Genomic DNA, 16,799 nt, shown 5'->3' with positions numbered 1-16,799 from the left:
CATGATTCTTATTCCACATATTTGCTGAAGATGAAGATCAACACACATCTGCACTCTCACTTTCCAGTAATACGATTATTCTAAATAGGCCACTATACATACAGTATGTACATAATTGTTGTTCTTTGATAGTTATAAGTGTAGCCATGTAAATTATGAGCAAACTGAGGAATGAACAGTGAATTTTTAGGTTAATAGTTTTTGTGATACTTTTATGTTCATTTATACGCTTTGTTAGTGCAGATGGCAGGTTCAGTGTAATGATATTTAATTTTTTCAGTTTGAATGCATCTCTGAAACTACAGTGCCCTTTCTTGGTGGGATTTACAGAATGTGACAATTGAAAGCAGTCACTGGAACAGTGATCTGTCCAGCTGCTTTTTGATCATGATGACAGCAAAGTGGCAGGTGATCAAATGCAGGGTGAAATGCTTCTGTGTTTTGAAGTTGGCTCACCCACAAATATCATAACACAGTTTGTACTTTTGATTGACACATGGGCAAGGAAATGGTAGATAACAACATGGAAGTGAAAAGCAACTGAAGACACTTGATAGAAAAAACATTGATGGACGTGAGAGGGTACCTTCCATATTCTGTATTGGATATGCAGAAGTAATCATCCTCCTTGTGGCAACAGTCTTTTGTAGGCCACTGGGACAGCAGTGTTCCGTGTAATTGATGAAAGGCACTGGTAATTTGTCTTTAAGCAGCATCACAGAACTGTGGGCCTCTGTCACTGAGTTTAATTTGTTGTAGTATTGTGGAACATATACTTCATATTTACATGTTTCTTGTTTGGAGATTATTGAATATCAGTCTTAGGAATCAAATGATTTAAGTGAGCTCTGAAGATGTGAAAACAGACACTCTCGTTTCATTCATGAGATTTAAAATGCTGTACAGAACAAAGCCGGGTTAATGGGATATTTAATGAAATCTGTAAAGCCTTTGATATAGCCCTGAACCCAAGTAAGCAAACTATGTTAATTTTATTTTGATGTTTGATTTTATTAACAAATGTATAATTGTTCAACAGTAATTGTCGTGGTACTTTTGAAGAGCTTCTGTAATGCATTTGCTTCTCAAGTAAGACTCATTACGTACGACCAGCTACATCTGCTTCTAAATACATTGGCACAAATATTTTACTACTCATCACTTGATACAGTAAATTACACGATTTGCATCTTGTGGGTCAGTGAGGGGATTCATGGTGTCTTTAGGTGTATGGGCATTAGACCATGATCTAAGCAAGAAACAGGCTGTAGAGAACATCCCAAAGCCCATATAACTAAATCTCAGGTTCTAAATACCACCCATGAAAGCCTGCAATAGATCATCAATCAGGTACTGTGATGTGAAAAATTGTTAGAGATCTCTTTTTTTTTGTCTAATCACAATAAGTTAAAGCTTTAGTTATAGTATTAAGATTTATTGCGTTGACTTTAGACACTAATTTTGCATACTTTCACCCCCTATTATCTTAAGGAATTTTTTCTGCAGTAAAGTGGCTAAAGCAAATAAAGTAATTATTTAGCAAAAAATAACATTGAGAAACTGTGTAAAGTACTCCTCAGTGGTATTTGCTACTAATGCATAAATACACTTCCAAATAATTTGTATTTTACACAACTGCAGTACCTGTATACTTCAGAGTGGGGATAGGAATTCTGATACACAGGTTTTAACAAACTGCTGGCATATATAAAGCAATAAATTAGGAATCTGATTTAAAAAAAAATGAGAACACACTTTATTAGCCACTCCTACGAATTTTCTGATAAACAGCAGTCTTCAGTCATTGAATCTAGCCAATTTCATGTAAATGACAGTGTTTAAAATCAAACATTTTATTTTAAAGTCTCACATTGTGTATAAAGATTTTTCTTTGATAAGTGCTGATGTAGTGTAAATACACTGCCGGGGGGAGGGGGGGGGGGGGGAACTGAAGCACCTAATAGAGGAGCAGGGAATGAAATGAAACTTCTCAACTTGAGAGGATACGTGATGTTATTTCAGTGATAAGAAAATAGTCAAGTTTGCAAAGAGCTTTGTTATATGAGCCCATTTATCAGTATGATATTGCACCCCTCTGCCCTGGTTGCGTGCACTGATACAGTTGTATTTTCCTTGATGCACGCTGATCCCCACTGTTGTAACTGGTCCTCATTATCCTGGATACTGGTGCAGGGGTGGAGTTAACATCCAAACTGGTACAACAAGTTCTACAGGAGACCGATCTGGGGATCTTACTGGCTATGGGAGTACATTATCATCAATTGGAATGTTCCATGTGTGGACGAGCTTTGTCATGGTGAAAAATGGCACCACAATACTGTCGCATGAGAGGTAACACACAAAGACACAGGCTGTATGTGATGTACCATTGTGCCATCAAAGTCACTTCAGTCACTAGCAGCCGTGACCCAAAGTCGTACTGGATGGCTCCCTACACCATGGTGCCAGGTGTAACACTCTGTGTGTCTTCAAAACATTGGAAGAATGGAACCTCTTCCCAAGTTGCCCACCATACTCACTGAGAATGGTCATCCAGGATAGTACAAAACTGTTTTCTAAAAGCTCTTTGTTAAATGTATGTCTTGAGTTATTCCTCATCTGCAGAGGTTGTCCTTGAATATAATGGATGGACAAATTAATGAGTGAGTGAATGAAAGAGCGGTGTTAGTATTAATCATACCAAAAACATTGTAATAAAAGTTATATTGATTTTACATTGGTTGTAAGAATCCCTGCAAGGTGCTATGTAGTGGAGTGTAAGAAACAGGCAGCATAGTTATTTAATTCATTTGTAGTCCCATAGTGACCCTATGACTTACCAGAAGACAGATTCAGAAAAGAGAAATTACAGCAGAAAAACACTTTTGTTATTATTTACAGGAATTCACCCTTCAAACATCTGATGCAAACAGGGATTATATATATATATGAGGATGAGACACCAACCACTTTCTCGAACGCCTGGAATCCTTACCCAATCCGTTATCCCTGGAAACCATCCTTGTAACCATTGATGCCACTTCCTTATACACAAATATCCCGCACGTCCAGGGCCTCGCTGCGATGGAGCACTTCCTTTCACGCCGATCACCTGCCACCCCACCTAAAACCTCTTTCCTCATTACCTTAGCCAGCTTCATCCTGACCCACAACTTCTTCATTTTTGAAGACCAGACATACCAACAATTAAAGGGAACAGCCATGGGTACTAGGATGGCCCCTTCGTACGCCTACCTATTCATGGGTCGCTTAGAGGAAGCCTTCTTGGTTACCCAGGCCTGCCAACCCAAAGTTTGGTACAGATTTATTGATGACATCTTCATGATCTGGACTCACAGTGAAGAACAACTCCAGAATTTCCTCTCCAACCTCAACTCCTTTGGTTCCATCAGATTCACCTGGTCCTACTCCAAATCCCATGCCACTTTCCTTGATGTTGACCTCCACCTGTCCAATGGCCAGCTTCACACGTCTGTCCACATCAAACCCACCAACAAGCAACAGTACCTCCATTATGACAGCTGCCACCCATTCCACATCAAACGGTCCCTTCCCTACAGCCTAGGTCTTCGTGGCAAACGAATCTGCTCCAGTCCGGAATCCCTGAACCATTACACCAACAACCTGACAACAGCTTTCGCATCCCGCAACTACCCTCCCGACCTGGTATAGAAGCAAATAACCAGAGCCACTTCCTCATCCCTTCAAACCCAGAACCTCCCACAGAAGAACCACAAAAGTGCCCCACTTGTGACAGGATACTTTCTGGGACTGGATCAGACTCTGAATGTGGCTCTCCAGCAGGGATACGACTTCCTCAAATCCTGCCCTGAAATGAGATCCATCCTTCATGAAATCCTCCCCATTCCACCAAGAGTGTCTTTCCGCCGTCCACCTAACCTTCATAACCTCTTAGTTCATCCATATGAAATCCCCAAACCACCTTCCCTACCCTCTGGCTCCTACCCTTGTAACCGCCCCCGGTGTAAAACCTGTCCCATGCACCCTCCCACCACCACCTACTCCAGTCCTGTAACCCAGAAGGTGTACACGATCAAAGGCAGAGCCATGTGTGAAAGCACCCACGTGATCTACCAACTGACCTGCCTACACTGTGACGCATTCTATGTGGGAATGACCAGCAACAAACTGTCCATTCGTGTGAATGGACACAAGCAGACAGTGTTTGTTGGTAATGAGGATCACCCTGTGGCTAAACATGCCTTGGTGCATGGCTAGCACATCTTGGCACAGTGTTACACCATCCGAGTTATCTGGATACTTCCCACTAACACCAACCTACCCGAACTCCGGAGATGGGAACTTGCCCTTCAATATATCCTCTCTTCCCGTTATCCACCAGGCCTCAATCTCCGCTAATTTCAAGTTGCCGCCACTCATACCTCACCTGTCATTCGACAACATCTTTGCCTCTGTACTTCCGCCTCGACTGACATCTCTGCCCAAACTCTTTGCCTCTGTATATGTCTGCTTGTGTCTGTATATGTGTGGATGGATATGTGTCTGTGTGCGAGTGTATACCCGTCCTTTTTTTCCCCCTAAGGTAAGTCTTTCCGCTCCCGGGACTGGAATGACTCCTTACCCTCTCCCTTAAAACCCACATCCTTTCGTCTTTCCCTCTCCTTCCCTCTTTCCTGATGAGGCAACCGTTGGTTGCGAAAGCTTGAATTTTGTGTGTATGTTTGTGTTTGTTTGTGTGTCTATCGACCTGCCAGCGCTTTTGTTTGGTAAGTCTCATCATCTTTCTTTTTAGATATATTTTTCCCATGTGGAATGTTTCCTTCTATTATATATATATATATATATATATATATATATATATATATATATATATATATATATATATATATATATATATACAGGGTGTTTCAAAAATGACCGGTATATTTGAAACGGCAATAAAAACTAAACGAGCAGCGATAGAAGTACACCGTTTGTTGCAATATGCTTGGGACAACAGTACATTTTCAGGCGGACAAACTTTCGAAATTACAGTAGTTACAATTTTCAACAACAGATGGCGCTGCAAGTGATGTGAAAGATATAGAAGACAACGCAGTCTGTGGGTGCGCCATTCTGTACGTCGTCTTTCTGCTGTAAGCGTGTGCTGTTCACAACGTGCAAGTGTGCTGTGGACAACATGGTTTATTCCTTAGAACAGAGGATTTTTCTGGTGTTGGAATTCCACCGCCTAGAACACCGTGTTGTTGCAACAAGACAAAGTTTTCAACGGAGGTTTAATGTAACCAAAGGACCGAAAAGCGATACAATAAAGGATCTGTTTGAAAAATTTCAACGGACTAGGAACGTGACGGATGGACGTGCTGGAAAGGTAGGGTGACCGCGTACGGCAACCACAGAGGGCAACGCGCAGCTGGTGCAGCAGGTGATCCAACAGCGGCCTCGGGTTTCCGTCCGCCGTGTTGCAGCTGCGGTCCAAATGACGCCAATGTCCACGTATCGTCTCATGCGCCAGAGTTTACACCTCTATCCATACAAAATTCAAACACGGCAACCCCTCAGCGCCGCTACCATTGCTGCACGAGAGACATTCGCTAACGATATAGTGCACAGGATTGATGACGGCGATATGCATGTGGGCAGCATTTGGTTTACTCACGAAGCTTATTTTTACCCGGACGGCTTTGTCAATAAACAGAACTGGCGCATATGGGGAAACGAAAAGCCCCATGTTGCAGTCCCATCGTCCCTGCATCCTCAAAAAGTACTGGTCTAAGCCGCCATTTCTTCCAAAGGAATTATTGGCCCATTTTTCAGATCCGAAACGATTACTGCATCACGCTATCTGGACATTCTTCGTGAATTTGTGGCGGTACAAACTGCCTTAGACGACACTGCGAACACCTCGTGGTTTATGCAAGATGGTGCCCGGCCACATCGCACGGCCGACGTCTTTAATTTCCTGAATGAATATTTCAATGATTGTGTGATTGCTTTGGGCTATCCGAAACATACAGGAGGCGGCGTGGATTGGCCTCCCTATTCGCCAGACATGAACCCCTGTGACTTCTTCCTGTGGGGACACTTGAAAGACCAGGTGTACTGCCAGAATCCAGAAACAATTGAACAGCTGAAGCAGTACATCTCATCTGCATGTGAAGCCATTCCGCCAGACACGTTGTCAAAGGTTTCGGGTAATTTCATTCAGAGACTACGCCATATTATTGCTACGCATGGTGGATATGTGGAAAATATCGTACTATAGAGTTTCTCAGACCGCAGCGCCATCTGTTGTTGACAATTGTAACTACTGTAATTTCGAAAGGTTGTCTGCCTGAAAATGTACTATTGTCCCAAGCATATTGCAACAAACGGTGTATTTCTATCGCTGCTCGTATAGTTTTTATTACCGTTTCAAATATACCGGTCATTTTTGAAACACCCTGTATATATATATATATATATATATATATATATATATATATATATATATATATATATATATATATAAAAAGAAAGATGATGAGACTTACCAAACAAAAGCGCTGGCAGGTCGATAGACACACAAACACAAACATACACACAAAATTCTAGCTTTCGCAACCAACGGTTGCCTCGTCAGGAAAGAGGGAAGGAGAGGGAAAGACAAAAGGATATGGGTTTTAAGGGAGAGGGTAAGGAGTCATTCCAATCCCGGGAGCGGGTATATGCGGATGGATATGTGTGAGTGTGCGAGTGTATGCCTGTCCTTTTTTCCCCCTAAGGTAAGTCTTTCCGCTCCCGGGACTGGAATGACTCCTTACCCTCTCCCTTAAAACCCACATCCTTTCGTCTTTCCCTCTCCTTCCCTCTTTCCTGATGAGGCAACAGTTTGTTGCGAAAGCTTGAATTTTGTGTGTATGTTTGTGTTCGTATGTGTGTCTGTCGACCTGCCAGCACTTTCATTTGGTAAGTCACATCTACTTTGTTTTTAGATATATATATATATATATATATATATATATATATATATATATATATATATATATATATATAAGGGATTATGAGATGAATACTGACAAAAGTAAAATAGGAGTGATGGAATGTAGCCAAAATAAATCAGGCGATAGTAAGGGGAATTAGATTAGGAAATGAGACTAAAAGTAGTAAATGAGTCGTGCTATGTGGGAAGCAAAATAACTGGTGATGACCAAAGTGAGGAGGATAGAATATGTTTAATGACAATAGCAGGAAAACCATTTTTGAAGAAGAGAAAGAGGTGGACAGACAGTTTGTGTAGATAACACAGGCTCATTGCCTAATCAATGTAGTGTATTAGAAGAAATTTGTTAATATTAAATATGCATTTAAATATTAACAAGTGTTTTCTGAAAGTATCTGAAGTCTAGCCTTATATGCAAGTGAAATGTTGACAGTAAGCAATACAGACAAGAGGAGAAAAGAAATGTTTGAAATGTGGTGCTAAATAAGAATTCTGATGGCTAGATGGGCATATATACGATAACTAATGAGGAGGTATGGGTACTGAGTCAAACTGGGGAAAAAGAGCTTTGTGGCACAACTTGACACATCCTGAGGTATCAAGAGAGACTTAGTTGGGTAATGGAATGAGGTGTGGGATTCAACAATTGTAGAAGAAAAATGAAGTTTGAGAGAGAGAGAGAGAGAGAGAGAGAGAGAGAGAGAGAGAGATGCTGAATGAAACGTGTTTGGCTGTCAAGACAGCAATGCATGATGCCTTCAATGACTACCGTAGCAGAATATTGTCAGATGAGCTTTTACAACACCTGAAGAAATTCTGGTCATATGTAAAGGTTGTTGGTGGCACAAAAGTTAGTGTCCAGTCCCTAGTGAATGAGACAGGGACTGAAATTGAAGGTACCAAAGTAAAAGCTGAAATTCTTAAATCTGTTTGCAGATGTTTCTTTACAAAGGAAAACCCAGGAGAATTGCCCCAATTTACTCCTTGTACCACTGAAAAGATGAATGAACTAAGTTTTAGTGTCAGTGGTGTTGAGAAACAGCTAAATCATTAAAACTGAACGAAGTTCAAGGGCTTGATGGAATCCCTGTCAGATTCTGTACTGAATTTGTGGCCGAGTTAGCCCATCTTCCAACTATAACCCAATATAGATCCCTCAAACAAAAAAACATGGCCAGTTCTTGGAAAAAACTGCAGGTCACACCAATCTACAAGAAGGGTAGTAGAAATGACCCAGAAAACTACCATCCTATATGCTTGACATCAGTTTGTTGTAGAATCTTAGAATATATTCCGAGCTCAAACATCATGAGGTATCTTGAACAGATTGACCTCCTCAGTGTCATCCAGCATGGATTCCAAAAACCTCGATCTTGTGAAACCCAGCTCGCCTTATTCTCACATGGCATACTGATAGCTTTGGATCGAGGCAGTTGGGTAGATGGAGCATTTCTTGATTTCCAAAAAGTGTTTGACTCAGTACCACACCTATGCTTATTGTCAAATTTTCGATCATGTGGGGTATCAAGTAAACTTTGTGACTGGATTGAGGACTCTTTGGAAGGGAGGTCGCAGCATGTTGTCTTGGATAGAGAGTTATTGTCAGATGTAGAAGTAACTTTGGGTGTTCCCCCCGAGAAGTATATTGGACCCTTGCTGTTCATGTTGTATACTAATGTCCTTGCAGACAATATTATTAGTAACTTCTGGCTTTTTGCAGATGATGCAGTTATCTATAATGAAGTACTATCTGAAGGAAGCTGCATAAATGTTCAGTCAGACCGTGATAAGATTTCAAAGTGGTACAAAGATTGGCAACTTGCTTTAAATGTTAAGAAATGTAAAATTGTCACTTCACAAAATGAAAAACTGTAGTATCCTATGACTATAATATCAATGAGTCACTTTTGGAATCTACCAACTCATACAAATACCTGGGTGTAAGAGTTTGTAAGGATATGAAATGGAATGATCACATAGACTCAATTGTGGGTAAAGCAGGTGTTATACTTCAGTTTATCTGTAGAACACTGAGGGAGTGCAGTCAGTCTGCAAAGGAGATTGCTTACAAATAACTCATGCCACCCATCCTAGAATTAGAATATTGCTCAAGTGTGTGAGATACATACCAAATAGGATGAACAGTGGATATTGAATGTATAAGAGAAGGGCAGCACGAGTGGTCACAGATTTGTTTAACCATTGGGATAGTGTCACAGATATACTGAGGAAACTGAACTGGAAGGCTCTTGGAGATAGTTTACATCTATCTTAAGAAAGTCTATTAACAAAATTTTGAGAACTGGATTTAAATGATGGCTCTAGGAATATATTACAATCCCCTATGTAACCCTCACATAGGGATCTTCCATGTGGTGGTCTGCAGGGTGTGGAGGCAGATGTACATATCTGAGGTAAGAAATTTTCACAGCATGGAGAGATACATCAAACCAGTCTTTGGACTGAAGAGCAGAACCAAAAATCTCTTCTAAATTCCCCTCCCCATCCCAAGTTTCAGCTTTTGATTGTTAGTTAGTTCATTAGTTCTGTGGCAGATCATTAATGTACGTTAAAAACACTGTAGTTTCATTACCATATAGAACAATTATTGGAAAAAATCCTGTTATAGTGTTACTTAAATCTTTAGGAAAATTATGTTTTTTTTTTTTTTTTTACTTAGGTGATGCCCTTATTTTATCCTTTGCAGGTCTTCTATATCGGAAAAATCAAAGTGACACACAAGAGGGTTCCTGATACATTTATTGATGATGCACTTCAGAAGTTCAGAGCACATGAAGCTGAAAAAGAAAGACTAAAGGCACAGAAAACTTCTGGGAACAATATTAACAATTCATGTGGCAGCAACAGTAACAATAAGACTGAGAGTAGCAGTACTCTAAACAATGTCAGTGCAAATAATAATATGTGCAGTAATAGTATTGCGGACAGCACCACAATAAGTAACAATGGCAATTGTGTTGCTACCTGTGATGGAAGTGCAGTTACTGTAGCAAACAGTAATTCAAATCCGTCTGTGAAAACATGTAAAAACAACAACGTGATTGAACAGAATGAATGTAATCCAGAGGCGATTAAAAGAAATGCGCAGGAAGAAGCCAATTTCCAGGTAACTCGAGCATATCATAAAAGTTATGTATTATTTTTGCTACAGAATTGTTGTGTATTATAAATCTGTTGATTACTGTGTTGTCATTGGAAAAAAGGGAGCCATGAGTCTTTGGATTTTGTAGCAAATTTGCTATAATTCCTTGAAACTTCAGATCTTCATCTATTATTATAATTTACTTGTATTAGCTTCTGCTGTAAACCCCCATTTATTGAATGATGATTAATAATGTTCATTGACTGATGATTAAAATGATCATGATCCAACTAAAATATTAATTTCGGATAAAAGAAGGGGGTTATTAGATTGAAAAATCTACTTTTTTAACCTGTGGAAGGAAAAAAAAATACTCTTTTTATCATGTCTTGCTTGTCACACATGCAGTTGCATGCTGAAGGTAGACAGTAAATGTTTTCACCCATAGTACTGTGATTAATATTTATTTTTCTAACAGTATCAATTGTTAAATTTTGTCTTTTATAGTTCATTTCTGGCTCTTTGTCAGAAAATAGAATTAGGTGTATTGTTAATTAGGGCAACTAAATTTTCTTTTCCTTGTGTCTTTGTCGTGTATCAGTACAAGGTCGTATTGGTTATGAGCAGATGTGGCATGGTTAATGTAAGGGGTGGCCATATGCCCTTCCCGTTGCTGTCGTATTAACCCTAGGATGGTATGTGTGTACCTTAACTGTCTGCATATTCTAAGTAGTGTTGTTCAAGTGAAAGTGATGAAAGTTACACCAGCCCAGTATTCATGTAGCGGGATGTGAGAAACCACCTAAAAACCACATTCAGGCTGGCAAATACACTGACCCTTTTCGTTAATCCACTAGACACATTCGATCCACAGCTGGCTCACCTCCCCATTCTGGAAGCGGTGCTTTAACATGTACGACTATCTGGGTGGGTAATTGGGGCAAATACATCTAAAACAATAAAATGTAATGAGGAATATGAAAGTCATATTTCACAGATACAATGTGACTGTGGCTCCAAACAAGGTAAAAATAAAAAGGAATAATTTACCTCATCTACTGGTGACAAATATGTTGTGATAATTGTAAAATTCAGAATATACCTGAGTTACAGAATCCAGATGTTTCTCATCTTGCAGAGATAGACGAATATTTCATGTTACCAAATGTTTATGGGAATGCAGTAATGTTACACTGTTTACCTATGTACATTTTGATGATTCTCTATTGAACATATTTGATTTCATGTGTTGCATTTTGGGTTACTGCACAGTATGGAAGTTTATTACGTGTGCATATTTTTGATCTCGTTGATGCTGAAACTAAGGGCATACGACAGTGCAGTTAAGGAATACAGCTACCATAAAGTCTTCAATCCCTTAAAGACTTGTGGTTAATATTATACTCTGCCTTCATTTCTCTACAGAAATACTGAATCAAAGTGTTGTTATGAGAAAATCTGCCTCAGTTCTCCTTCAAGCCATCTGCAGACTGATAATGAAGGTGGTCTCTGAGTTTAAAGCTTCAAACTGTTGACCTAAGGCTACACAGATGCAAGACTATTGCTGAATGTATAATGGTTACTGTGGCTAACTAATATGTTTTACATTGTTATATAGTCTTCTGTGAGATAAATACAATGTACTAAACTTTTCATCTGAGAACAAATTCTCTCTTCAGGATAAATCTAGCTCAGCGGAGTCTCTCATAACACGTAGCATGTCTGATGTAAATGCTGCATCAGAAATCACGTCAAAAAGATGCGATGAAGCTGTTCGTTCAGAGTCTGGATGTGTGACACCATCTTTAGAAAATCCTGTTGCTCCAATAAAGCAGTTGTGAGTAGTTTAGAATAATATATTTTAGGTTACATGTTTATGCCTAAATTTATATAGAAAACTGTATTGTGGAGTATTTCTATGTTCCATTTCATATCCATGTGACTGCTTTGCAAGAATTGTGTGACTATTGTATTTTCATATTTTAAAGATTGTGTAAAACATTTAAATGGAACTGATTCCCAAAGTCATAAAAATTCTTCTTTTCATTAGGCCTCCACTGGAACCTATGCGTGCCAGAGCTGCCTCTGCTGGAAGTGCTCGTGATTTTCGGAAGGGTGATAGTGCGGTATGCTGGTTTTTTTTATGCAATTTAAGATAACAGTGCAATGTTTCCAAACCATTTGTCATAATTTGCAGTGCAGAGGGGCCAGACTGCTTTCATTTTGGTCTAAAAACACTTGTTTGTATTGATATATGAAAATAATGATAAATCAGAAAGCTATGCTAAATGTGATTAAACGTAGCTGGAGTACAGAATACATGATGAACTATTATAAAAACTGAAAAACCCAGTTCCTTACATGGCAATGTGTTTATGTTCAATCTTGGAACATGTTTGAAACTTGCTAAATGGATATCAGTTAGGTGTAACAGCAGTATAGCAACATATGAAGTTCATGATTATGTGCTCCATGGAAATTACATCACTTCCTTTTTGTAAAGGTGTTCTCAGCACAGCAAGGATCTAGGATGTATAATTGAGACTCCCAAGATCTATCCAAACAAGTTCCAAGGTATCCATATTAAAATATTGAGATTTCCACGCATTCATTAACTCACACACAGTGTTCAGCTGCTATTCTGTGTGCTGTATTGTTTGCTGTTGAAGATATTCATAGATGATACGAGCCCTATGCAGTCAGGCATTGCCATAATACAAGGTGAAATCTTCATCTTTCATGTTGGCTTATGACTGTGCATAATCATCAGACACATTCTCTCTTTGTGCTCCCATTCAATGCATGTCATGAGCCACAGCACAAGCTTCTTTATGTTCTCCTCAAAGAACTCTACTGCCAACTCGTTTCCCACTTCAGAGCCTTTTCCTGCAATGTGCCCATTGGTTGAAAATTTAATTCCTGTCATGAATGCTATCAGGGAGGTGAGAAGATGATGATCTGAAGGTGCCAAGTCAGGGGAATATGGGGGGGAGGGCATTCGGAACATCCCAATCAAATGAGCCCAAGAGCACCTTGGTGGCTAAGGCTGTGGGAGGGTGGGCGTTTTCGTGAAGTGGACACACTCCTCTCATCACCATTCACCTCTCGTGGTTTTGAATGCTCATTTTGAGTTGTTTAGAGTCTCACAATATCATTGTGCATTGATGATCTCACCCTAAGGCAGAAATTTGACCAAAATGATACATTTTCAGTCCCAAAACAATGAGGCAATGATTTTTTTGCCCAAAATTGTTGTTTTGAATTTTTTGGCAGATGGGGAAAAATGCCACTGTGATGACTGTCTTTTTGTCTCAGGCGAGCAATGAGTCGCCCGAATTTCATCTCTGGTGACAGTAGAGCTCAGAAAATCTTCACCTTCCAGTTCAAGTCACTCCGCCCTCCCCAAAAAAACAAAACAATGCAGCCTGTTATGGCCACAGTACACTTACTTTCTGAACATGCCTCATATTTGTATCCATCCAGAAATGTTATCCCAAACACAGAAAGTCTCTTGTTGTAAGGAAGCACTTTAATGAATGACATCAGATCCCATCTTTTGGTTAATTTAAAAGATGTCCATTATTATTTTAAAAGGTCAGTGCTAGACTTCCTCGCACAGAGAGAGTTTTATGCATTGATCAGCAATGTGGTGTATATGTTGGTTGGTCCACTGCAAACATTTCTTCCCAAGACTACTGTCTAGATGTACATTTGTTTCTGGCTCTCTCTCATAAACAACTCCTTTGTGAAACCTTTTACACACTAAACTGTATTATGTTATTCTCCTTGCAACTTCAGCAAGAGCAGGCCAGTGTTGGGATGAGTTTGCAGTGTTGTTCCTTTGAATGTGTAGTACCAGTTGTCGGTCATACAGCATAAGTATGAATGTTGAAACCACCTCGTTACTTCCATGTCAGTTTGACCTCCAATCTTGGAATGGCCCTCCAATGTATTTAGTCAGTTAATAATTTGCCTTATTGCCTCCAGGTGATTTGTCTATCCAAAGCTCCAGCAGCTAAATGCTCTCTGACATGATGTTGCCAGTGTAAATTGACAGCTGTGCAGAACGATGTAAGTTTCATGTCAGTGTCTGTAAGTCTACAGAGTTGTGGCTGTTTCTGTGATTTTTCTCCAATTTATGGAAACCAAAGAGTGTGTAGCAGATTGCCTATTGTGGAAGTTTCAAGATTACCAAAAATAATTTTTAACTAGAAACAGAGAGAAATGATTAAATCATTATAAACAAGAAGACACACTTGTGATTAGCGTCTTGAATGGATTTATCAATCCATAAGCTGTTCTAAATTCTGAAGTAAGTTGTTATGTCTACAAGCAAATAGCACACTGCACATCATTTAGGTTGTAGATTGTGAATCAGTAGTTGACACCGTTGTAATAGATTTCACGGTAGCATTTGATGCTATACCTATGTTAAGTAAACTGTAAATTAAAAATTAAGTCTTGAATCCTAGCATTTCATACTGAATGAACCCGAAGAGCCGTAACAGGAAATAGATACTTGGACAAGATACAGTAATTATAAAGTGTCTGATAGTGTATGCGGGAACTGTTACCCTTCCTCCTAGGTATTAAATACTTGGACAAGATACAGTAATTATGAAGTGTCTGATAGTGTATGCGGGAACTGTTATCCTTCCTCCTAGGTATTAATGATTTGCCACCATCTTCTGATTACTGTGTGAAGATTTTATCATATTTAATGATTCATGGAGAATTTTTCTGTAGTTGTGACAAGTTGACATGTGAGTAAGATCCCAACACATTGCACCTATGAGTGCTAGCTATTTATGTGACATTTAAACAAAACAAAACAAAAATCAATTTATGCAATTCCAGGGGAAAAGAAGACTGGCCATACAGAGATTTTACTCCATGTTTGGTTAAAATGTTCCCTACATTGAATCATGCAAAGATCTGGGCATTACAGTAGTGAGAAACCTGTTTCGGTCTCAATAGGATATTTGAAATTGCCGGGAAATTTAAACTGCCTGAATTATAGTCTTTGTATATTTAATGATAATGTTTTGTTGGGATGACATGAAGAATAAATAAACTCTTCATTATTATATCTTTGATTTAAGTGTGTTGTTTTGATCCATAATTTATGATCATAAGATGAAGTTAGATTTGATCACAAACTTGGAATTAGAGTTTTACCCCAAAGAACAGATATAGGAAAGCTTTCCTTTATGAAATTACAGTTAATGAGAGGAGCAAATTTTTGTGCCAGTGCCAACTATGATTTATAATTTAAAAATAAAAAAAACCCTTGTTTTCTCATCCTTTCTTTGTATTGATTAAACAGTGGAAAGTCCAGGTCAGAATATCTACAATATTACGAAAAGGACAGCTTGCTACTCACAGTAAAGATGACATATTGAGTTGCAGACAGGCACAGCAAAAAAGACTGTTACACATTGAGCTTTTGGCTAAAACCTCCTTCATAAAAGAAAACATACTCACACACATCACAAGCAGGCACTCCTCATGCACACTTGACCGCTATCTCTGGCCGCTGCTGCTTTCGTTCAATGCGAGATTAGTATTGCGGCTGCATTTGTCGAGGATAGTGGCCCTGTGTGTGTGTGTGTGTGTGTGTGTGTGTGTGTGTGTGTGTGTGTGTGTGTGCGTGCGAGAGAGAGAGAGAGAGAGAGAGAGAGAGAGAGAGAGAGATCTTTCCTGAAGAAGGCTTTGTATAGTTTAGTAAGATGAACATTCTAAGTTGCTACTGAGACATCACCACATTTGTACATTTTGACTGATGTGAAGGTAATCCTATTTTATCCAGAAACATGTGGCATATTTAGGTGAACACGAATAAGTCATTTATATTTGCAGTTGACCCTCAAAACACTTGGTATGTAATTGAAATGCTAGACAAGTAAATTTAAAAGCTAACACTACCTTAAAGCTCATAGCGGATTCAAATTTAGGTGGATGGAAGACAGCATTAATAAATTTTGACTTAATTTTTTTATTATTTGTGTACTGTCAGTCCATTTTATCTTGGCATCAGAAAGCAGCTAATAAAGTCCATGTACTGTGTATTATTGGTTGTAGGTGTCATCAGATAATCGCACAATGTTGTTCCTGGTTGGTCGTGTTGATCTGAGACTTATCAGTCCTGATCGCAAGCAGACCTTGCTGCACAAGCATTTAAAGGATGTTGCTAGTTGTATACAGGTGAGTACTCCTGAAACAGGACTTACGTAATAAATAAATTTTCTTCCAATGTAAAATACTTTTATAAATTGGCATAGTAAGTATAGCTGCAATTCACAAGCCTTTTTTTTGTTTCACTAGACAAGTTTCTTGATAGTTTCTTACAAATATCACATTCTCTTTTCTACAGGGTATTTCAAATCCAGAGCATTTTGGATTCATTTGTCGTGAGGCAAATGTAGAAGGCTTTATAGCATATGTTTTCAAGTGTGAATCAGCTTCTGTTGCTGATGATGTTGTTGGCGGTAAGAATAATTATAGATCATATTTTGTAAGAATAGTATTTCAGATACTGTAGTCCTCTTCAGATTGTCTGTCAAGGTTTATATTTCCCTCAGCTTCTATGACTAAAATATTTCTGAGTCCATCTACCATCAATTTAATGAAAAACTTTTGCTATGATCTCTGTTTCATTCGTTTGTTTCTTTCCTATTTTTTCCTCTTGTAGCTTAGATGGTAATTTTGCAA

General features: G+C 38.9%; 1 protein-coding gene across 6 annotated transcripts in view; it reads left to right on the top strand.

The window, feature by feature from the left end:
* The window catches only part of LOC126100174 (TBC1 domain family member 4), an 874,659-nt gene that overhangs the window by 816,784 nt on the left and 41,076 nt on the right, over positions 1 to 16,799 (top strand). For all 6 annotated transcript variants that reach the window (XM_049910723.1, XM_049910728.1, XM_049910724.1 and 3 more), the window contains 5 exons: positions 9,693 to 10,112; positions 11,768 to 11,925; positions 12,139 to 12,214; positions 16,170 to 16,292; positions 16,462 to 16,576. In XM_049910723.1, coding sequence (XP_049766680.1) covers positions 9,693 to 10,112; positions 11,768 to 11,925; positions 12,139 to 12,214; positions 16,170 to 16,292; positions 16,462 to 16,576 — 892 coding nt within the window. The remainder of the gene's footprint in view (positions 1 to 9,692; positions 10,113 to 11,767; positions 11,926 to 12,138; positions 12,215 to 16,169; positions 16,293 to 16,461; positions 16,577 to 16,799) is intronic.

The sequence above is a fragment of the Schistocerca cancellata genome, chromosome 9 (genome assembly GCF_023864275.1).
Source record: "Schistocerca cancellata isolate TAMUIC-IGC-003103 chromosome 9, iqSchCanc2.1, whole genome shotgun sequence".
Taxonomy (NCBI): Eukaryota; Metazoa; Arthropoda; class Insecta; order Orthoptera; family Acrididae; genus Schistocerca; species Schistocerca cancellata.
Note: the sequence above shows the minus strand (reverse complement) of the source record. Positions and strands in the feature narration are given on the sequence as shown.